General features: G+C 44.8%; 1 protein-coding gene across 1 annotated transcript in view; it reads right to left on the minus strand.

Annotated features, from left to right (window-relative positions):
- slc4a11 (solute carrier family 4 member 11) overlaps positions 1 to 23,599 on the minus strand; it is a 110,625-nt gene that overhangs the window by 3,864 nt on the left and 83,162 nt on the right. The window contains exons 11-16 of the mRNA XM_029731043.1: positions 22,728 to 22,801; positions 19,609 to 19,861; positions 16,268 to 16,374; positions 14,977 to 15,142; positions 14,426 to 14,599; positions 5,335 to 5,580 (exon numbers count right to left, since the gene is read on the minus strand). Coding sequence (XP_029586903.1) covers positions 5,335 to 5,580; positions 14,426 to 14,599; positions 14,977 to 15,142; positions 16,268 to 16,374; positions 19,609 to 19,861; positions 22,728 to 22,801 — 1,020 coding nt within the window. The remainder of the gene's footprint in view (positions 1 to 5,334; positions 5,581 to 14,425; positions 14,600 to 14,976; positions 15,143 to 16,267; positions 16,375 to 19,608; positions 19,862 to 22,727; positions 22,802 to 23,599) is intronic.

Raw genomic sequence — 23,599 nt, forward strand, 5'->3', positions numbered from 1 at the left:
GAAGCAGGGCCTTGTGGTCACTAACCTGTTCTTTAAGAAGCCTTGTGGTCACTAACCTGTTCTATAAGAAGCAGGGCCTTGTGGTCACTAACCTGTTCTTTAAGAAACCTTGTGGTCACTAACCTGTTCTATAAGAAGCCTTGTGGTCACTAACCTGTTCTTTAAGAAGCCTTGTGGTCACTAACCTGTTCTTTAAGAAGCAGGGCCTTGTGGTCACTAACCTGTTCTTTAAGAAGCAGGGCCTTGTGGTCACTAACCTGTTCTATAAGAAGCAGGGCCTTGTGGTCACTAACCTGTTCTTTAAGAAGCCTTGTGGTCCCTAACCTGTTCTTTAAGAAGCAGGGCCTTGTGGTCACTAACCTGTTCTTTAAGAAGCCTTGTGGTCACTAACCTGTTCTATAAGAAGCAGGGCCTTGTGGTCACTAACCTGTTCTTTAAGAAACCTTGTGGTCACTAACCTGTTCTATAAGAAGCCTTGTGGTCACTAACCTGTTCTTTAAGAAGCCTTGTGGTCACTAACCTGTTCTTTAAGAAGCAGGGCCTTGTGGTCACTAACCTGTTCTTTAAGAAGCAGGGCCTTGTGGTCACTAACCTGTTCTATAAGAAGCAGGGCCTTGTGGTCACTAACCTGTTCTTTAAGAAGCAGGGCCTTGTGGTCACTAACCTGTTCTTTAAGAAGCAGGGCCTTGTGGTCACTAACCTGTTCTTTAAGAAGCAGAGCCTTGTGGTCACTAACCTGTTCTTTAAGAAGCAGGGCCTTGTGGTCACTAACCTGTTCTTTAAGAAGCAGGGCCTTGTGGTCACTAACCTGTTCTATAAGAAGCAGGGCCTTGTGGTCACTAACCTGTTCTTTAAGAAGCAGGGCCTTGTGGTCACTAACCTGTTCTTTAAGAAGCAGGGCCTTGTGGTCACTAACCTGTTCTATAAGAAGCAGGGCCTTGTGGTCACTAACCTGTTCTATAAGAAGCAGGGCCTTGTGGTCACTAACCTGTTCTTTAAAAAGCAGGGCCTTGTGGTCACTAACCTGTTCTTTAAGAAGCAGGGCCTTGTGGTCACTAACCTGTTCTTTAAGAAGCAGGGCCTTGTGGTCACTAACCTGTTCTATAAGAAGCAGGGCCTTGTGGTCACTAACCTGTTCTTTAAGAAGCCTTGTGGTCACTAACCTGTTCTATAAGAAGCAGGGCCTTGTGGTCACTAACCTGTTCTATAAGAAGCAGGGCCTTGTGGTCACTAACCTGTTCTTTAAGAAGCAGGGCCTTGTGGTCAGTAACCTGTTCTTTAAGAAGCAGGGCCTTGTGGTCACTAACCTGTTCTATAAGAAGCCTTGTGGTCACTAACCTGTTCTTTAAGAAGCCTTGTGGTCACTAACCTGTTCTTTAAGAAGCAGGGCCATGCGGTCACTAACCTGTTCTTTAAGAAGCAGGGCCTTGTGGTCACTAACCTGTTCTATAAGAAGCCTTGTGGTCACTAACTTGTTCTTTAAGAAGCCTTGTGGTCACTAACCTGTTCTATAAGAAGCAGGGCCTTGTGGTCACTAACCTGTTCTTTAATAAGCAGGGCCTTGTGGTCACTAACCTGTTCTATAAGAAGCAGAGCCTTGTGGTCACTAACCTGTTCTTTAATAAGCAGGGCCTTGTGGTCACTAACCTGTTCTTTAAGAAGCAGGGCCTTGTGGTCACTAACCTGTTCTATAAGAAGCAGGGCCATGCGGTCACTAACCTGTTCTTTAAGAAGCAGGGCCTTGTGGTCACTAACCTGTTCTTTAAGAAGCCTTGTTATCACTAACCTGTTCTTTAAGAAGCAGGGCCTTGTGGTCACTAACCTGTTCTTTAAGAAGCCTTGTGATCACTAACCTGTTCTTTAAGAAGCAGGGCCTTGTGGTCACTAACCTGTTCTATAAGATGCAGGGCCATGCGGTCACTAACCTGTTCTTTAAGAAGCAGGGCCTTGTGGTCACTAACCTGTTCTTTAAGAAGCCTTGTTATCACTAACCTGTTCTTTAAGAAGCAGGGCCTTGTGGTCACTAACCTGTTCTTTAAGAAGCCTTGTGATCACTAACCTGTTCTTTAAGAAGCAGGGCCTTGTGGTCACTAACCTGTTCTTTAAGAAGCAGAGCCTTGTGGTCACTAACCTGTTCTTTAAGAAGCAGAGCCTTGTGGTCACTAACCTGTTCTTTAAGAAGCAGGGCCTTGTGGTCACTAACCTGTTCTTTAAGAAGCAGAGCCTTGTGGTCACTAACCTGTTATTTAGGAAGCAGGGCCTTGTGGTCACTAACCTGTTCTTTAAGAAGCAGAGCCTTGTGGTCACTAACCTGTTCTATAAGAAGCAGGGCCTTGTGGTCACTAACCTGTTCTATAAGAAGCAGGGCCTTGTGGTCACTAACCTGTTCTATAAGAAGCAGGGCCTTGTTGTTCACTAACCTGTTCTTTAAGAAGCAGGGCCTTGTGGTCACTAACCTGTTCTATAAGAAGCAGGGCCTTGTGGTCACTAACCTGTTCTATAAGAAGCAGGGCCTTGTGGTCACTAACCTGTTCTATAAGAAGCAGGGCCTTGTGGTCACTAACCTGTTCTTTAAGAAGCAGGGCCTTGTGGTCACTAACCTGTTCTTTAAGAAGCAGGGCCTTGTGGTCACTAACCTGTTCTATAAGAAGCAAGGCCTTGTGGTCACTAACCTGTTCTTTAAGAAGCAGAGCCTTGTGGTCACTAACCTGTTCTTTAAGAAGCAGGGCCTTGTGGTCACTAACCTGTTCTATAAGAAGCAGGGCCTTGTGGTCACTAACCTGTTCTATAAGAAGCCTTGTGGTCACTAACCTGTTCTTTAAGAAGCAGGGCGATGCGGTCACTAACCTGTTCTATAAGAAGCCTTGTGGTCACTAACCTGTTCTATAAGAAGCAGGGCCATGCGGTCACTAACCTGTTATTTAAGAAGCAGGGCCTTGTGGTCACTAACCTGTTCTTTAAGAAGCAGGGCCTTGTGGTCACTAACCTGTTCTTTAAGAAGCAGGGCCTTGTGGTCACTAACCTGTTCTTTAAGAAGCAGGGCCTTGTGGTCACTAACCTGTTCTATAAGAAGCAGGGCCTTGTGGTCACTAACCTGTTCTTTAAGAAGCCTTGTTATCACTAACCTGTTCTTTAAGAAGCAGGGCCTTGTGGTCACTAACCTGTTCTTTAAGAAGCAGGGCCTTGTGGTCACTAACCTGTTCTTTAAGAAGCAGAGCCTTGTGGTCACTAACCTGTTCTATAAGAAGCAGGGCCTTGTGGTCACTAACCTGTTCTATAAGAAGCAGGGCCTTGTGGTCACTAACCTGTTCTATAAGAAGCAGGGCCTTGTGGTCACTAACCTGTTCTTTAAGAAGCAGGGCCTTGTGGTCACTAACCTGTTCTTTAAGAAGCAGGGCCTTGTGGTCATTAACCTGTTCTATAAGAAGCAAGGCCTTGTGGTCACTAACCTGTTCTTTAAGAAGCAGAGCCTTGTGGTCACTAACCTGTTCTTTAAGAAGCAGGGCCTTGTGGTCACTAACCTGTTCTATAAGAAGCAGGGCCTTGTGGTCACTAACCTGTTCTATAAGAAGCCTTGTGGTCACTAACCTGTTCTTTAAGAAGCAGGGCGATGCGGTCACTAACCTGTTCTATAAGAAGCCTTGTGGTCACTAACCTGTTCTATAAGAAGCAGGGCCATGCGGTCACTAACCTGTTATTTAAGAAGCAGGGCCTTGTGGTCACTAACCTGTTCTTTAAGAAGCAGGGCCTTGTGGTCACTAACCTGTTCTTTAAGAAGCAGGGCCTTGTGGTCACTAACCTGTTCTTTAAGAAGCAGGGCCTTGTGGTCACTAACCTGTTCTATAAGAAGCAGGGCCTTGTGGTCACTAACCTGTTCTTTAAGAAGCCTTGTTATCACTAACCTGTTCTTTAAGAAGCAGGGCCTTGTGGTCACTAACCTGTTCTTTAAGAAGCAGGGCCTTGTGGTCACTAACCTGTTCTTTAAGAAGCAGAGCCTTGTGGTCACTAACCTGTTCTTTAGGAAGCAGGGCCTTGTGGTCACTAACCTGTTCTTTAAGAAGCAGGGCCTTGGGGTCACTAACCTGTTCTATAAGAAGCCTTGTGGTCACTAACCTGTTCTATAAGAAGCAGGGCCATGCGGTCACTAACCTGTTCTTTAAGAAGCAGGGCCTTGTGGTCACTAACCTGTTCTTTAAGAAGCAGGGCCTTGTGGTCACTAACCTGTTCTTTAAGAAGCAGAGCCTTGTGGTCACTAACCTGTTCTTTAAGAAGCAGAGCCTTGTGGTCACTAACCTGTTCTTTAAGAAGCAGGGCCTTGTGGTCACTAACCTGTTCTATAAGAAGCAGGGCCTTGTGGTCACTAACCTGTTCTTTAAGAAGCAGGGCCTTGTGGTCACTAACCTGTTCTTTAAGAAGCAGGGCCTTGTGGTCACTAACCTGCTCTATAAGAAGCCTTGTGGTCACTAACCTATTCTTTAAGAAGCAGAGCCTTGTGGTCACTAACCTGTTCTTTAAGAAGCAGGGCCTTGTGGTCACTAACCTGTTCTTTAAGAAGCAGAGCCTTGTGGTCACTAACCTGTTCTTTAAGAAGCAGAGCCTTGTGGTCACTAACCTGTTCTTTAAGAAGCAGGGCCTTGTGGTCACTAACCTGTTCTTTAAGAAGCAGAGCCTTGTGGTCACTAACCTGTTCTTTAAGAAGCAGGGCCATGCGGTCACTAACCTGTTCTATAAGAAGCCTTGTGGTCACTAACCTGCTCTATAAGAAGCCTTGTGGTCACTAACCTGTTCTTTAAGAAGCAGAGCCTTGTGGTCACTAACCTGTTCTTTAAGAAGCAGGGCCTTGTGGTCACTAACCTGTTCTTTAAGAAGCAGAGCCTTGTGGTCACTAACCTGTTCTTTAAGAAGCAGGGCCTTGTGGTCACTAACCTGTTCTTTAAGAAGCAGGGCCTTGTGGTCACTAACCTGTTCTTTAAGAAGCAGGGCCTTGTGGTCACTAACCTGTTCTTTAAGAAGCAGAGCCTTGTGTTCACTAACCTGTTCTTTAAGAAGCAGGGCCATGTGGTCACTAACCTGTTCTATAAGAAGCCTTGTGGTCACTAACCTGTTCTTTAAGAAGCAGAGCCTTGTGGTCACTAACCTGTTCTATAAGAAGCAGAGCCTTGTGGTCACTAACCTGTTCTTTAAGAAGCCTTGTGGACACTAACCTGTTCTATAAGAAGCAGGGCCATGCGTTCACTAACCTGTTCTATAAGAAGCAGGGCCATGCGTTCACTAACCTGTTCTTTAAGAAGCAGGGCCATGCGTTCACTAACCTGTTCTTTAAGAAGCAGGGCCATGCGTTCACTAACCTGTTCTTTAAGAAGCAGAGCCTTGTGGTCACTAACCTGTTCTTTAAGAAGCAGAGCCATGCGGTCACACATCTGGTTCCCGTCTATAGATGTCAGGGCGATGTAAAGGAAAAGTCCGTAGAGGACAGGTTTGGGGATCCACTGGAGAGGAACTGGTAGCAGAAACACTGACATACCAACGAAGATGTTGGCCACTAGAGATGTTAGCCTGGTCTCCTTTACACTGACGATACTACACACACACACACACACACACACACACACACACACACACACACACACACACACACACACACACACACACACACACACACACACACACACACACACAAAATAAATCAACAGTCAGTTACTTCTGATTAAGGACACTAGTCTATCTATAACCTCTTAGAGCATGTTATAACCCACAGGACACTAGTCGATCTATAACCTCTTAGAGCATGTTATAACCCACAGGACACTAGTCTATCTATAACCTCTTAGACTAGTGTCCTGTGGGTTATAACATGCTCTAAGAGGTTAGGGAAGGGGAAGGCACCTTGGGAGTGCTTAGGCAAGAGGCCTGCGGGCATACATATACCCGTAGTATATACTCTGTCTATGCACACTAGGTAAGACCTGGGCGGACCACCCCCTGTAGTTTGGTTAGCGCAGCAGGTGGCGTTAAGGTTAGGTAAGTATTGGGTAGGCAGGTAAGACCTGGGCGGACCACCCCTTGTAGTTTGGTTAGCGCAGCAGGTGGCGTTAAGGTTAGGTAAGTAGTGGGTAGGCAGGTAAGACCTGGGCGGACCACCCCCTGTAGTTTGGTTAGCGCAGCAGGTGGCGTTAAGGTTAGGTAAGTATTGGGTAGGCAGGTAAGACCTGGGCGGACCACCCCCTGTAGTTTGGTTAGCGCAGCAGGTGGCGTTAAGGTTAGGTAAGTAGTGGGTAGGCAGGTAAGACCTGGGCGGACCACCCCCTGTAGTTTGGTTAGCGCAGCAGGTGGCGTTAAGGTTAGGTAAGTAGTGGGAAGGCAGGTAAGACCTGGGCGGACCACCCCCTGTTGCTTGGTTAGCGCAGCAGGTGGCGTTAAGGTTAGGTAAGTAGTGGGTAGGCAGGTAAGACCTGGGCGGACCACCCCCTGTAGTTTGGTTAGCGCAGCAAGTGGCGTTAAGGTTAGTTAAGTAGTGGGAAGGTAGGTAAGGTAGGAGAGAGGACTCTAACTTATATGAGCGGCCTTTCAGGTTATGTCGATATAGGACTCGTTTTACTGTGGATTTAGAGAACTTTGTACTTGTTTCCTCCAGCATCTTCACAAGGTCCTTTGCTGTTGTTCTGGAATTGATTTGCACTTTTCGCACCAAAGTACGTTCATCTCTAGGAGACAGAACGCGTCTCCTTCCTGAGCGGTATGATGGTTGCGTGGTCCCATGGTGTTTATAGTTGCATACTATTGTTTGTACAGATGAACGGGGTACCTTCAGGTATTTGGAAATTGTTCCCAGGGATGAACCAGACTTGTGGAGGTCTACAATTTTTTTCTGAGGTCTTGGCTGATTTTCTTTTTATTTTCCCGTGATGTCAAGCAAAGAGGCACCGAGTTTGAAGGTAGGCCTTGAAATACATCCTCAGGTACACCTTCAATTGACTCAAATTATGTCAATTAGCCTATAAGCAGCTTATAAAGCCATGACATAATTTTCTGGAATTTTCCAAGCTGTTTAAAGGCACAGTCAACTTAGTGTATGTAAACGTCTGACCCACTGGAATTGTGATACAGTGAATTGTAAGTTAAATAATCTGTCTGTAAACAACTGTTTGAAAAATTACTTGTGTCATGCACAAAGTAGGTGTCCTAACCAACTTGCCAAAACTACAGTTTGACCAACTGGCAAGTGTCTTCATTGACATTTTCAACCTCTCCTTGTCCGAGTCTGTAATATCAACATGCTTCAAGCAGACCACCATAGTCCCTGTGCCCAAGAACACAAAGGCAACCTGCCTAAATGACTACAGACCCGTAGCACTCACGTCCGTAGCCATGAAGTGTTTGAAAGGCTGGTCATGGTTCACATCAACACCATTATCCTAGAAACCCTAGACCCACTCCAATTTGCATACTGCCCCAACAGATCCACAGATAATGCAATCTCTATTGCACTCCACACTGCCCTTTCCCACCTGGACAAAAGGAACACCTATGTGAGAATGCTATTCATTGACTACAGCTCAGCGTTCAACACCATAGTGCCCACAAATCTCATCACTAAGCTAAGGATTCTGGGACTAAACACCTCCCTCTGCAACTGGAACCTGCACTTTCTGACGGGCCGCCCCCAGGTGGTGAGGGCAGGTAACGACACATCCGCCACGCTGATCCTCAACATGGGGGCCCTTCAAGGGTGTGTGCTCAGTCCCCTCCTGTACTCCCTGTTCACTTATGACTGCACCGCCAGGCACAACTCCAACACCAACATTAAGTTTGCTGATGTTACAACAGTGGTAGGCCTTGATCACCGACAATGACGAAACAGCGTATAGGGATGAGGTTAGAGACCTGGCCGTGTGGTGCCAGGACAACAACCTCTCCCTTAACGTGATCAAGACAAAGGAGATGATTGTGGACTACAGGAAAAGGAGGACCGAGCACGCCCCAATTCTCATTGATGGGGCTGTAGTGGAGCAGGTTGAGAGCTTCAAGTTCCTTGGTGTCCACATCACCAACAAATTAATATGGTCCAAGCACACCAAGAAAATTGGGAAGAAGGCATGACAACGCCTATTCCCCCTCAGGAGACTGAAAAAATTTGGCATGGGTCCTCAGATCCTCAAAAGGTTCTACAGCTGCACCATCGAGAGCATCCTGACTGGTTGCATCACTGCCTGATATGGCAACTGCTTGGCCTCCGACCACAATGCACTACAGATGGTAGTGTGAACGGCCCAGAACATCACTGGGTCCAAGCTTCCTGCCATCCAGGACCTCTATACCAGGCGGTGTCAGAGGAAGGCCATAAAAATTGTCAAAGACTCTAGCCACCCTAGTCATAGACTGTTCTCTCTGCTACCGCATGGCAAGCGGTACCGGAGCACCAAGTCTAGGTCCAGAAGCTTCTAAACAGCTTCTACCTCAAAGCCATAAGAATCCTGAACATCTAATCAAATGGCTACCCAGACTATTTGTATTGCCCCCCATATTTTATGCCGCTGCTACTCTCTGTTATTATCTATGCATAGTCACTTTAATAACTCTACCTACATGTACAGATTACCTCAATTAACCTCAACTAACTGGTGTCCCCACATGTAGACTCTGTACCAGTACCTCCTGTATATAGTCTCCACATTGACTCTGTACTGTAACACCCTGTATATAGTCTCCATATTGACTCTGTACCGGTACCCACCTGTATATAGTCTCGCTATTGTTATTTTATTGCTGCTCTTTAACTACTTGTTACTTTTATTTCTTATTCATATTTTTTAAACTGCATTGTTGGTTAGGGGCTTGTAAGTAAGCATTGTATTCGGCACGTGAAATTTAATTTTATCTAGATGGGATCAGTTGGATGATCTGGAGTCCTTAGCTCGGCTTCGATGGAAAAAGGACAACTCGCTAAAGTAAATCCTTGGGTCGTTAATCCAGACAGTCCTGATAGCCAAAACATTCACTGGAACTGAGGTCTGAAATCTTCCTCAGTTCTTTTATTCCCTCCATTTGAGGGGAATGTTCAAAATATTTGGTTCAAGCCTGAAAAGGGGGGTGAAAGTCATCCAAGCCTCCCCTAAACCTCTCGTAGGGTTGGCATGTTTGTGCCAATTGGAGAAATTAGTGATTTGTTCATAAGTGTCCACAGCATGTTCTTCATGAACCATACACTCACAGAGGCAGTCCAATAGTGAATGAAATTAAGTCTGCAGTCTGTAGGCACCAAGCATGCCTTGATTAGGTTACACATGGTATGGTAACTTGTAATCAGAATATTATACCTTGTAATAACATAAACTAAATAATATCACACAATATACTTTACCCCATATTTTATGAGTGCTGTTAGGAAAGGTGTTTTATAGTGCAAAAGTATTCACCCCTATTGTTTTTCCTATTTTGGTGCATTACAACCTGTAATTTAAATTGATTTTTTATTTGGATTTCATGTAATGGACATACCGTAATTTCCGGACTATTAAGCGCACCTGGATATAAGCCGCACCCACTGAATTAAAAAAAAAATATTATTTTGAACATAAATAAGCCGCAGATGTCTATAAGCCGCAGGTGCCTACCGGTACATTGAAACAAATGAACTTTACACAGGCTTTAACGAAACACGGCTTGTAACAAAAATAAATAGGCTTTAACGAAACACGGCTTGTAACAAAAAAATTAAAATTAGCAGTAAGCTTTAGTTGTCTTTTTGCACTGAGTCAATTCCTCACGCTGCTGTTTCCAACGTTTTATCATCGACTCATTAAGACCAAGCTCCCGTGCAGCAGCTCTATTTCCTTTTCCAACAGCCAGATCAATCGCCTTCAACTTGAAAGCTGCATCATATTTATTTCTCCGTGTCTTTGCCATGATGAGGGTGACAAAATTACTACCGTAATCAGAATGATGGGAAGTTTGAGAGCGCTCCATTTAATCTAAACAGTAAACAAAAAAGTTGTTTGACCTTAACCCGTTCGGCAATTTCATTGGTCTAATGAAAGCTTCATGCCGCCAAAAAACAGAATGTGTTTTTTTTTATAAAAAAAAATTGATAGCGGGAAAAATCCATATATTAGCCGCGTCATTGTTTAAGCCGCGGGGTTCAAATCCTGGAAAAAAGTTGCGGCTTACGCTGTAATTTAAATTGATTTTAATGGACAAACACAAAATAGTTCAAATTGGTGAAGTGAAAAAAATTACTTGTTTAAAAAAAAAATAATAATAATAAGTGGTGCGTGCATATGTATTCACCCCTTTGCTATGAAGCCCCTAAATAAGATGTGGGGCAACCAATTACCTTCAGAAGTCACATAATTAGTTAAATAAAGTCCACCTGTGTGGAATCTAAGTGTCACATGATCTGTCACATGATCTCAGTATATATATATATATATATACACCTGTTCTGAAAGACCCCAGAGTCTGCAACACCACCAAGCAAGCAGCACTATGAAGACCAATGAGCTCTCCAAACAGGTCAGAGACAAAGTTGTGGAGAAGTACAGATCAGGGTTGGGTTATAAAAAAATATCTGAAACTTTGAACATCCCACGGAGCACCATTAAATCCATTATTAAAAAATGGAAGTAATATGGCACCACAACAAACCTACCAAGAGAGGGCCGCCCACCAAAACTCACAGACCAGGCAAGGAGGGCATTAATCAGGGAGGCAACAAAGAGACCAAAGATAACCCTGAAGGAGCTGCAAAGCTCTACAGCTGAGATTGGAGTATTTGTCCATAGGACCACTTTAAGCTGTACACTCCACCGAGCTGGGCTTTACGGAAGAGTGTCCAGAAAAAAGCCTTTGCTTAAATAAAAAAATAAGCAAACACGTTTAGTGTTCGCCAAAAGGCATGTGGGAAACTCCCCAAACATATGGAAGAAGGTACTCTGGCCAGATGAGACTAAAACTGAGCTTTTTGACCATTAAGGAAAACGCTATGTCTGGCACAAACCCAACACCTCTTATCACACCGAGAACATCACCCCGAGAACACCATCCCCACAGTGAAGCATGGTGGTGGCAGCATCAGGATATTTTTAATCGGCAGGGACTGGGAAACTGGTCAGAATTTAAGGAATGATGGATGGCGCTAAATACAGGGAAATTCTTGAGGGAAATCTGTTTCAGTCTTCAAGAGATTTGAGACTGGGATGGAGGTTCACCTTCCAGCTGGACAATGAGCCTAAGCATACTGCTAAAGCAACACTCAAGTGGTTTAAGAGGAAACATTTACATGTCTCGGAATGGCCTAGGCAAAGCCCAGACCTCAATCCAATTGAGAATCTGTGGTATGACTTAAAGATTGCTGTACACCAGTGGAACCCATCCAACTTGAAGGAGCTGGAGCAATTTTGCCTTGAAGAATGGGCAAAAATTCCAGTGGCTAGATGTGCCAAGCTTATAGAGACATACCCCAAGAGACTTGCAGCTGTAATTGCTACAAAAGGTGGCTCTACAAAGTATTGACTTTTGGGGGGTGAATAGTTATGCACGCTCAAGTTCAGTTTTTTGGTCTTATTTCTTGTTTGTTTCACAATAAAAAATATTTTGCATCTTCAAAGTGTTAGGCATGTTGTGTAAATCAAATGATACAAGCCCCCCAAAAATCTATTTTAATTCCAGGTTGTAAGGCAACAAAATAGGAAAAATGCCAAGGGGGGTGAATACTTTCAGAAGGCATTGTAGATGAGATCTTGGTCCGTTGTTGAATGAGTAGGTCTATTTTCTGTGGTCAAGATGAGGTATGTGGATATGGACTTCATTATCCTGTACCTTTATTTAACTAGGCAAGTCAGTCAAGAACAAATTCTTATATACAATGATGGCCTAGGAAGAGTGGGTTAACTGCCTTGTTCAGGGGAGAATGACAGATGTTTATCTTGTCAGCACGGGAATCCGACCTACCATTATACTTATTTCCCTCATTAAAATGCAAATGATTTTATAACATATTTGACATGCGTTTTTCTGGATTTTTTGTTGTTATTCTGTCTCACTGTTCAAATAAACCTACCATTAAATAAACCTACCATCTTTGTCAGTGGGCAAATGTACAAAATCAGCAGGGGATCAAATACTTTTTTTCCCTCACTGTAGGTAGTCTCCAAGGGGCAGGTAGTCTCTAAGGGGCAGGTAGTCTCCAAGGGGCAGGTAGTCTCCAAGGGGCAGGTAGTCTCCAAGGGGCAGGTAGTCTCTAAGGGGCAGGTAGTCTCTAAGGGGCAGGTAGTCTCCAAGGGGCAGGTAGTCTCTAAGGGGCAGGTAGTCTCTAAGGGGCAGGTAGTCTCTAAGGGGCAGGTAGTCTCCAAGGGGCAGGTAGTCTCTAAGGGGCAGGTAGTCTCTAAGGGGCAGGTAGTCTCTAAGGGGCAGGTAGTCTCCAAGGGGCAGGTAGTCTCTAAGGGCAGGTAGTCTCTAAGGGGCAGGTAGTCTCCAAGGGGCAGGTAGTCTCAAGGTGCAGGTAGTCTCTAAGGGGCAGGTAGTCTCCAAGGGGCAGGTAGTCTCTAAGGGCAGGTAGTCTCTAAGGGGCAGGTAGTCTCTAAGGGGCAGGTAGTCTCCAAGGGGCAGGTAGTCTCTAAGGGGCAGGTAGTCTCCAAGGGGCAGGTAGTCTCTAAGGGGCAGGTAGTCTCTAAGGGCAGGTAGTCTCTAAGGGGCAGGTAGTCTCCAAGGGGCAGGTAGTCTCTAAGGGGCAGGTAGTCTCTAAGGGGCAGGTAGTCTCCAAGGGGCAGGTAGTCTCTAAGGGGCAGGTAGTCTCCAAGGGGCAGGTAGTCTCCAAGGGGCAGGTAGTCTCTAAGGGGCAGGTAGTCTCCAAGGGGCAGGTAGTCTCCAAGGGGCAGGTAGTCTCCAAGGGGCAGGTAGTCTCTAAGGGGCAGGTAGTCTCCAAGGGGCAGGTAGTCTCTAAGGGGCAGGTAGTCTCTAAGGGGCAGGTAGTCTCCAAGGGGCAGGTAGTCTCCAAGGGGCAGGTAGTCTCCAAGGGGCAGGTAGTCTCCAAGGGGCAGGTAGTCTCTAAGGGGCAGGTAGTCTCCAAGGGGCAGGTAGTCTCTAAGGGCAGGTAGTCTCTAAGGGGCAGGTAGTCTCTAAGGGGCAGGTAGTCTCCAAGGGGCAGGTAGTCTCTAAGGGGCAGGTAGTCTCTAAGGGGCAGGGTAGTCTCTAAGGGGCAGGTAGTCTCCAAGGGGCAGGTAGTCTCTAAGGGGCAGGTAGTCTCCAAGGGGCAGGTAGTCTCTAAGGGGCAGGTAGTCTCCAAGGGGCAGGTAGTCTCCAAGGGGCAGGTAGTCTCTAAGGGGCAGGTAGTCTCCAAGGGGCAGGTAGTCTCTAAGGGCAGGTAGTCTCTAAGGGGCAGGTAGTCTCTAAGGGGCAGGTAGTCTCCAAGGGGCAGGTAGTCTCTAAGGGGCAGGTAGTCTCCTAAGGGGCAGGTAGTCTCTAAGGGGCAGGTAGTCTCCAAGGGGCAGGTAGTCTCTAAGGGGCAGGTAGTCTCCAAGGGGCAGGTAGTCTCTAAGGGGCAGGTAGTCTCCAAGGGGCAGGTAGTCTCCAAGGGGCAGGTAGTCTCTAAGGGGCAGGTAGTCTCTAAGGGGCAGGTAGTCTCTAAGGGGCAGGTAGTCTCCAAGGGGCAGGTAGTCTCTAAGGGGCAGGTAGTCTCCAAGGGGCAGGTAGTCTCCAAGGGGCAGGTAGTCTCCAAGGGGCAGGTAGTCTCTAAGGGGCAGGTAGTCTCCAAGGGGCAGGTAGTCTCTAAGGGGCAGGTAGTCTCTAAGGGGCAGGTAGTCTCCAAGGGGCAGGTAGTCTCTAAGGGGCAGGTAGTCTCTAAGGGGCAGGTAGTCTCCAAGGGGCAGGTAGTCTCCAAGGGGCAGGTAGTCTCTAAGGGGCAGGTAGTCTCTAAGGGCAGGTAGTCTCCAAGGGGCAGGTAGTCTCTAAGGGGCAGGTAGTGTCTAAGGGGCAGGTCGTCTCTAAGGGGCAGGTCTGTGCAGGTCGTCTCCAAGGGGCAGGTAGTCTCCAAGGGGCAGGTAGTCTCTAAGGGGCAGGTCTGTGCAGGTCGTCTCCAAGGGGCAGGTAGTCTCCAAGAAGCAGGTAGTCTCTAAGGGGCAGGTAGTCTCTAAGGGGCAGGTAGTCTCTAAGGGGCAGGTAGTCTCCAAGGGGCAGGTAGTCTCCAAGGGGCAGGTAGTCTCTAAGGGGCAGGTAGTCTCTAAGGGGCAGGTAGTCTCCAAGGGGCAGGTAGTCTCTAAGGGGCAGGTAGTCTCTAAGGGGCAGGTAGTCTCCAAGGGGCAGGTAGTCTCCAAGGGGCAGGTAGTCTCCAAGGGGCAGGTAGTCTCCAAGAAGCAGGTAGTCTCCAAGGGGCAGGTAGTCTCCAAGGGGCAGGTAGTCTCTAAGGGGCAGGTCTGTGCAGGTAACTCACGTCTCATATAGATGTCCTCCTTCTACCCGCTGCTCTACGAAGGCTAGCTGTCTGACGTGCAGGGTGGAGTGGGGGAAGGCTGCGTGCATCCATGGTAACCCCAGGAGAGACATCAGGATGTTGATGAGCCCAGAGAGCATCAGGTCCCAGTGGTATGCTGTTCCCTTCAGCAGCCTGGGACACACACACACACACACACACACACACACACACACACACACACACACACACACACACACACACACACACACACACACACACACACACACACACACAAAGAGCATATACATACACACACACACACACACACACACACACACACACACACACACACACACACACAAAGAGCATACACACACACACACAGTTGATATATACACACACACACACACAGTTGATTTATACACACACACACAGTTGATTTATACACACACACACACACACACACACACACACACACACACACACACACACACACACACACACACACACACACACAGACACACACACACACACACTCAGATGAAGAGCATCAGCGTCGGCACATATACCTGTTCTCGGGAGCGTTGGTGAGAGAGACCACAATGTTCTGGTCGATGAAGATGAGGAGAGCCAGGAGGAAGCCGAGGCCCATGGCCGACAAAACGTTCATGACTGTTAACTTCCCAACTGGAGCAACGCTGAACATCGGACCGTTATGGAAGTTAAACGCTGGAACTGTAGAAACAAGACTAGGCTTGAGGACTAGGGTTGAGGACTAGGTTTGAAGACTAGGGTTGAGGACTAGGGTTGAGGACTAGATTTGAGGACTAGGGTTGAGGAATAGCGTTGAGGACTAGCGTTGAGGACTAGGATTGAGGACTAGCGTTGAGGACTAGCATTGAGGACTAGCGTTGAGGACTAGCGTTGAGGACTAGCGTTGAGGACTAGGGTTGTTTATGTTTAGGATAGAAGGAAAAGAGGAGAGGAGGAGAAGAGGAGAGGGTACTGAAGGATAGAAGGAGAGGAGGAGAGGTTACTGAAGGATAGAAGGAGAGGAGGAGAGGGTACTGAAGGAGAGGAGGAGAGGAGGAGAGGAGGAGAGGAGGAGAGGAGGAGAGGGTACTGAAGGAGAGAAGGAGAGGAGGAGAGGGTACTGAAGGATAGAAGGAGAGGAGGAGAGGAGGAGAGAAGGAGAGAAGGAGAGGAGGAGAGAAGGAGAGGAGGAGAGGAGGAGAGGAGGAGAGGGTACTGAAGGATAGAAGGAGAGGAGGAGAGGAGGAGAGGAGGAGAGGAGGAGAGGAGAGGAGGAGAGGATACTGAAGGAGAGGAGGAGAGGAGGAGAGGAGAGGAGGAGAGGAGGAGAGGGTACTGAAGGAGAGAAGGAGAGGAGGAGAGGAGGAGAGGAGGAGAGGAGGAGAGAAGGAGAGGAGGAGAGGAGGAGAGGAGGAGAGAAGGAGAGGAGGAGAGGGTACTGAAGGAGGAGGAGAGGAGGAGAGAAGGAGAGGAGGAGAGGAGGAGAGGAGGAGAGGGTACTGAAGGAGAGAAGGAGAGGAGGAGAGGAGGAGAGGAGGAGAGGAGGAGAGGAGGAGAGGAGGAGAGGGTACTGAAGGATAGAAGGAGAGGAGGAGAGGGTACTGAAGGATAGGAGGAGAGAAGGAGAGGAGGAGAGGAGGAGAGGAGGAGAGGATACTGAAGGAGAGGAGGAGAGGAGGAGAGGAGGAGAGGAGGAGAGGAGGAGAGGATACTGAAGGAGAGGAGGAGAGGAGGAGAGGAGGAGAAGCTTGATGTCGTTGAACAGGTAGGATCCGATGAAGACGAAGGAGACAGGAGAGGAGGAGTAGAGAAGGAGGGAGTACTGACGCTCGATGTCGTTGAACAGGTAGGATCCAATGAAGGAGAATGCCAAAACCGAGATGGGCAGGGCACAGTCTGACAAAACCTCTCTCACCTTGGCATGGAGGAATGGACTGGAGGGAGAGTGAGGGAGAGAGGGTGAGGGAGAGAGGAGAGGGAGGGTAAGAGGGGAGGAGATAGAGGGAGGAAGAGAGAGGGAGGAAGAGAGAGGGAGGTTGATTGGATTAATCAAAACAATCTGACTATGTATGCCAAAGCTTATTGAAAAGAGTCTGGACTGACAGGGGCATTCATGGCAGCTAGCAGACACAGAGCCCTCAGGGCAGCGAGCAGACACAGGGGCCCTCAGGGCAGCGAGCAGACACAGGGGCCCTCAGGGCAGGGAGCAGACACAGGGGCCCTCAGGGCAGGGAGCAGACACAGGGGCCCTCAGGGCAGCGAGCAGACACAGGGGCCCTCAGGGCAGGGAGCAGACACAGGGGCCCTCAGGGCAGGGAGCAGACACAGGGGCCCTCAGGGCAGGGAGCAGACACAGGGGCCCTCAGGGCAGGGAGCAGACACAGGGGCCCTCAGGGCAGGGAGCAGACACAGGGGCCCTCAGGGCAGGTAGCAGACACAGGGGCCCTCAGGGCAGGGAGCAGACACAGGGGCCCTCAGGGCAGGGAGCAGACACAGGGGCCCTCAGTAGAACACGTAGACCTATTACAGCCACATTAGAGCAGTAGAACATGTAGACCTATTACAGCCACATTAGAGCAGTAGAACATGTAGACCTATTACAGCCACATTAGAGCAGTAGAACATAGAGACCTATTACAGCCACATTAGAGCAGTAGAACATGTAGGACCTATTACAGCCACATTAGAGCAGTAGAACATGTAGACCTATTACAGCCACATTAGAGCAGTAGAACATGTAGACCTATTACAGCCACATTAGAGCAGTAGAACATGTAGACCTATTACAGCCACATTAGAGCAGTAGCACATGTAGGACCTATTACAGCCACATTAGAGCAGTAGAACATGTAGACCTATTACAGCCACATTAGAGCAGTAGAACATGTAGGACCTATTACAGCCACATTAGAGCAGTAGAACATAGAGACCTATTACAGCCACATTAGAGCAGTAGAACATGTAGACCTATTACAGCCACATTAGAGCAGTAGAACATGTAGGACCTATTACAGCCACATTAGAGCAGTAGAACATGTAGACCTATTACAGCCACATTAGAGCAGTAGAACATGTAGGACCTATTACAGCCACATTAGAGCAGTAGAACATGTAGACCTATTACAGCCACATTAGAGCAGTAGAACATGTAGACCTATTACAGCCACATTAGAGCAGTAGAACATGTAGACCTATTACAGCCACATTAGAGCAGTAAAACATGTAGACCTATTACAGCCACATTAGAGCAGTAGATCATAGAGACCTATTACAGCCACATTAGAGCAGTAGATCATAGAGACCTATTACAGCCACATTAAAACATGTTTTAAATTTAAATGTTACAACAACCTACAGCTAAATTTTTGTTATTTTTAATTATTAAATGCTTTTTGATTAGGGTCGCAGCATATTATGTATATCTGCAGTGCATAGTAGCAAAGGCTGGATTAATATTATTGATCTCTTTTGTTGTAATATGTTAAATCGCGAGATACAGCACCCTGTGTACATGCTGTAATGAAGCAGGCAGGGAGCAGGTCTCGAACCCTCGACCATTCCAGCCCTAAATCCACGCGCTATCGACTGTGCCCCAAAAGCTCAAGCTGCAGAGTCGATATCCACGCTGATAAACCCAGGGTCCTACCACTACTGTAGGTGGCCATTACAAAAGGACTATATCTTTTCTAATTTAAAGAAAGGCCACTTTGGGTGGCAGTTGCATGTTTTTTTGTAAAAACTGATAGGTGATGTCTGGCCCGCAAAATCATAGTTTTTTCGATATGGTCCGTGCGCTGATTAAGTTTGACACCCTGGGCTAGCGTATCTATTGATGTAACTAGCTATTTATTTAGCTAGCTAAAGACAAAGGGCCTAACGTTAGCTAGCTAGCTGCTGGGAGGATGTCCTGTGATTGGAGGAGTGGGTGAGTGACCGACTTTGACACCTCATAACGTTTTTCAGGGGGTTCTACTGTCTCTCTGTTTAAACTGGTAGAGGGGGTTCTACTGTCTCTCTGTTTAAACTGGTAGAGGGGGTTCTACTGTACCTCTGTTTAAAGTGGTAGAGGGGGTTCTACTGTCTCTCTGTTTAAACTGGTAGAGGGGGTTCTACTGTACCTCTGTTTAAACTGGTAGAGGGGGTTCTACTGTCTCACTGTTTAAACTGGTAGAGGGGGTTCTACTGTCTCTCTGTTTAAACTGGTAGAGGGGGTTCTACTGTACCTCTGTTTAAACTGGTAGAGGGGGTTCTACTGTACCTCTGTTTAAACTGGTAGAGGGGGTTCTACTGTACCTCTGTTTAAACTGGTAGAGGGGGATCTACTGTCTCTCTGTTTAAACTGGTAGAGGGGTATCTACTGTCTCTCTGTTTAAACTGGTAGAGGGGGTTCTACTGTCTCTCTGTTTAAACTGGTAGAGGGGGTTCTACTGTACCTCTGTTTAAACTGGTAGAGGGGGTTCTACTGTACCTCTGTTTAAACTGGTAGAGGGGGTTCTACTGTATCTCTGTTTAAACTGGTAGAGGGGGTTCTACTGTACCTCTGTTTAAACTGGTAGAGGGAGTTCTACTGTACCTCTGTTTAAACTGGTAGAGGGGGTTCTACTGTACCTCTGTTTAAACTGGTAGAGGGGGTTCTACTGTACCTCTGTTTAAACTGGTAGAGGGGGTTCTACTGTCTCTCTGTTTAAACTGGTAGAGGGGGTTCTACTGTCTCTCTGTTTAAACTGGTAGAGGGGGTTCTACTGTCTCTCTGTTTAAACTGGTAGAGGGGGTTCTACTGTCTATCTGTTTAAAATGGTAGAGGGGGTTCTACTGTCTCTCTGTTTAAACTGGTAGAGGGGTTTGTACTGTACCTCTGTTTAAACTGGTAGAGGGGGTTCTACTGTACCTCTGTTTAAACTGGTAGAGGTGGTTCTACTGTACCTCTGTTTAAACTGGTAGAGGGGGTTCTACTGTACCTCTGTTTAAACTGGTAGAGGGGGTTCTACTGTCTCTCTGTTTAAACTGGTAGAGGGGGTTCTACTGTACCTCTGTTTAAACAGGTAGAGGGGGTTCTACTGTACCTCTGTTTAAACTGGTAGAGGGGGTTCTACTGTCTCTCTGTTTAAACTGGTAGAGGGTGGTCTACTGTACCTCTGTTTAAACTGGTAGAGGGGGTTCTACTGTACCTCTGTTTAAACTGGTAGAGGGTGTAGCCCAGCCACAGGGTTCCCAGCATCAGCAGCAGACACAGGACTGGTCTCTCCCTCGTACACTGGATGAAGGAGTTAGGCAGAGGGAGAGAGCCCCCCACCCCTCCCCCATCTACTCCCCCCGTCCCATTACCCCCCAGTAGGGTCACACCCCCCTGCTCCTGTAGCCGTAGCAACGCCTCCCCACTTCCGTTGGTCAGCGTCGGGGCGTGGTAGTATGTTTGGAAGACTGGACGGTGGAGACAACAGGGAGTAATTATCATCACAACATATCCAATTGGATCATCTCAATGATACCTTGGGCATGGTAGCCTACTGAATGGTCTGTAATGTATATGTTCTGAATGGTCTGTATGGTATATAATAATCTGTATGGTATATAATAATCTGAATGGTCTGTATGGTATATAATAATCTGTATGGTATATAATAATCTGAATGGTCTGTAGGGTATATAATAATCTCAATGGTCTGTATGGTATATAATAATCCGTATGGTATATAAAAATCTGAATGCTATATAGTAATCTGAATGGTCTGTATGGTATATAATAATCTGTATGGTATATAATAATCTGTATGGTATATAATAATCTGAATGGTATATAGGTAATCTGAAAGGTCTGTATGGTACATAATAATCTGTACGGTATATAATAATCTTAATGGTCTGTATGGTATATAATAATCTGTATGGTATATAATAATCTGAATGGTCTGTATGGTATATAAAACTCTGTATGGTACATAATAATCTGTATGGTATATAGTAATCTGAATGGTCTGTATGGTACATAATAATCTGTATGGTATATAATAATCTTAATGGTCTGTATGGTATATAATAATCTGTATGGTATATAATAATCTGAATGGTCTGAATGGTATATAATAATCTGAATGGTCTGTATGGTACATAATAATCTGTATGGAATATAATAATCTGAATGGTCTGTATGGTATATAATAATCCGTATGGTATATAATAATCTGAATGGTATATAGTAATCTGAATGGTCTGTATGGTACATAATAATCTGTACGGTATATAATAATCTTAATGGTCTGTATGGTATATAATAATCTGTATGGTATATAATAATCTGAATGGTCTGTATGGTATATAAAACTCTGTATGGTACATAATAATCTGTATGGTATATAGTAATCTGAATGGTCTGTATGGTACATAATAATCTGTATGGTATATAATAATCTGAATGGTCTGTATGGTATATAATAATCTGTATGGTATATAATAATCTGAATGGTCTGTATGGTATATAATAATCTGAATGGTCTGTATGGTACATAATAATCTGTATGGAATATAATAATCTGAATGGTCTGTATGGTATATAATAATCCGTATGGTATATAATAATCTGAATGCTATATAGTAATCTGAATGGTCTGTATGGTATATAATAATCTGTATGGTATATAATAATCTGTATGGTATATAATAATCAGAATGGTATATAGTAATCTGAATGGTCTGTATGGTATATGATCATCTGTATGGTATATAATAATCTGAATGGTATATAGTAATCTGAATGGTCTGTATGGTATATAATAATCTGTATGGTATATAATAATCTGAATGGTCTGTATGGTATATAATAATCTGAATGGTCTGTATGGTATATAATAATCTGTATGGTATATAATCATCTGAATGGTATATAGTAATCTGAATGGTCTGTATGGTATATAATAATCTGTACGGTATATAATAATCTGAATGGTCTGTATGGTATATAATAATCTGAATGGTCTGTATGGTATATAATAATCTGTATGGTATATAATAATCTGAATGGTCTGTATGGTATATAATAATCTGAATGGTCTGTATGGTATATAATAATCTGAATGGTCTGTATGGTACATAATAATCTGTATGGTATATAATAATCTGAAAGGTCTGTATGGTATAAAATAATCTGAATGGTCTGTATGGTATATAATAATCCGTATGGTATATAATTATCTGAATGGTATATAGTAATCTGAATGGTCTGTATGGTATATAATAATCTGTATGGTATATAATAATCTGAATGGTCTGTATGGTACATAATAATCTGTATGGTATATAATAATCTGAATGGTCTGTATGGTATATAATAATCTGAATTGTCTGTATGGTATATAATAATCTGAATGGTCTGTATGGTACATAATAATCTGTATGGTATATAATAATCTGAATGGTCTGTATGGTATATAATAATCCGTATGGTATATAATAATCTGAATGGTATATAGTAATCTGAATGGTCTGTATGGTATATAATAATCTGAATGCTATATAGTAATCTGAATGGTCTGTATGGTATATAATAATCTGTATGGTATATCATAATCTGAATGGTCTGTATGGTATATAATAATCTGAATGGTATATAGTAATCTGAATGGACTGTATGGTATATAATAATCTGTATGGTATATAATAATCTGAATGGTATATAGTAATCTGAATGGTCTGTATGGTATATAATAATATGTATGGTATATAATAATCTGAATGGTCTGTATGGTATATAATAATCTGAATTGTCTGTATGGTATATAATAATATGTATGGTATATAATCATCTCAATGGTATATAGTAATCTGAATGGTCTGTATGGTATATAATAATCTGTATGGTATATAATAATCTGTATGGTCTGTATGGTATATAATAATCTGTATGGTATATAATAATCTGAATGGTCTGTATGGTATATAATCATCTGTATGGTATATAATAATCTGAATGGTCTGTATGGTATATAATAATCTGAATGGTCTGTATGGTATATAATTTACATTTACATTTACATTTAAGTCATTTAGCAGACGCTCTAATAATCTGAATGGTCTGTATGGTATATAATAATCTGTATGTCTGTATGGTATATAATAATCTGTATGGTATATAATAATCTGTATGATATATAATAATCTGTATGGTATATAATAATCTGAATGGTCTGTATGGTATATAATAATCTGAATGGTATATAATAATCTGAATGGTCTGTAATGTATACGTTCTGTATGGTCTGTATGGTATAAATTGAGTTGTCCTCCTCCTTACTTTTGACGGTTCCTTTCAGAGCGTCCACTACGAAGGCTATGGAGATGAACAGAGCTATGACCTCCTCTGTTGACCTGGGAGACGACAAGAACAACAAGAGCAACAACAGTAAACAAGGCCACAGTAAACATATCGTCCCCCACCAACGACGCAGCACTCCCCTTGGGCCAATTGAGATATCACATTTGACTAACACATTCCAGTTAATTACTATAGCTCCCGACTTGGGCCTATCAGTGTCATTATATACCATACAGACCATTCAGATTATTATATACCATATATAGTGTACTATATGGTATACTATAGCTCCCGACTTGGGCCTATCAGTGTCATTTTGTAAATGTCGGATCTCTATGGCAAGATGCATCATTCAACCAAGTTGCCGATATCGGGCCAGTGCTGTCTGAGTGACTAACCTACGTACGAACGAACAGAGACACATCCACAGTCCCCTCCCTGATTTCATGGTGGGGGACAACAACAACACAAACATCAGTGAAATGATGGCCTGTACCGCATGTCCATGTGTCCATGATGTAGGCGACCAGACCTTTAAAACAGCTTCATGACATTGTAGATGTTACCGTACGTTATACCATGGCATTGTTGAATATGTGTTTCTGATTGGCTTGAAGGCCATTCTAGAGCGTGCATTGTTTAATGAATAAGGCCAAAGGGGGTATATGATCAATATAACACGGCTAAGTCTGTTCTTCACACGACGGATCGCAGAGTGCCTGGATACAGCCTTTGGCCTTTAGCCTTTAGCCGTATCCTGGATACAGCCTTTAGCCTTTAGCCGTATCCTGGATACAGCCTTTAGCCTTTAGCCGTATCCTGGATACAGCCTTTAGCCTTTAGCCGTATCC

The sequence above is a fragment of the Salmo trutta genome, chromosome 33, assembly GCF_901001165.1.
Source record: "Salmo trutta chromosome 33, fSalTru1.1, whole genome shotgun sequence".
Classification (NCBI taxonomy): domain Eukaryota; kingdom Metazoa; phylum Chordata; class Actinopteri; order Salmoniformes; family Salmonidae; genus Salmo; species Salmo trutta.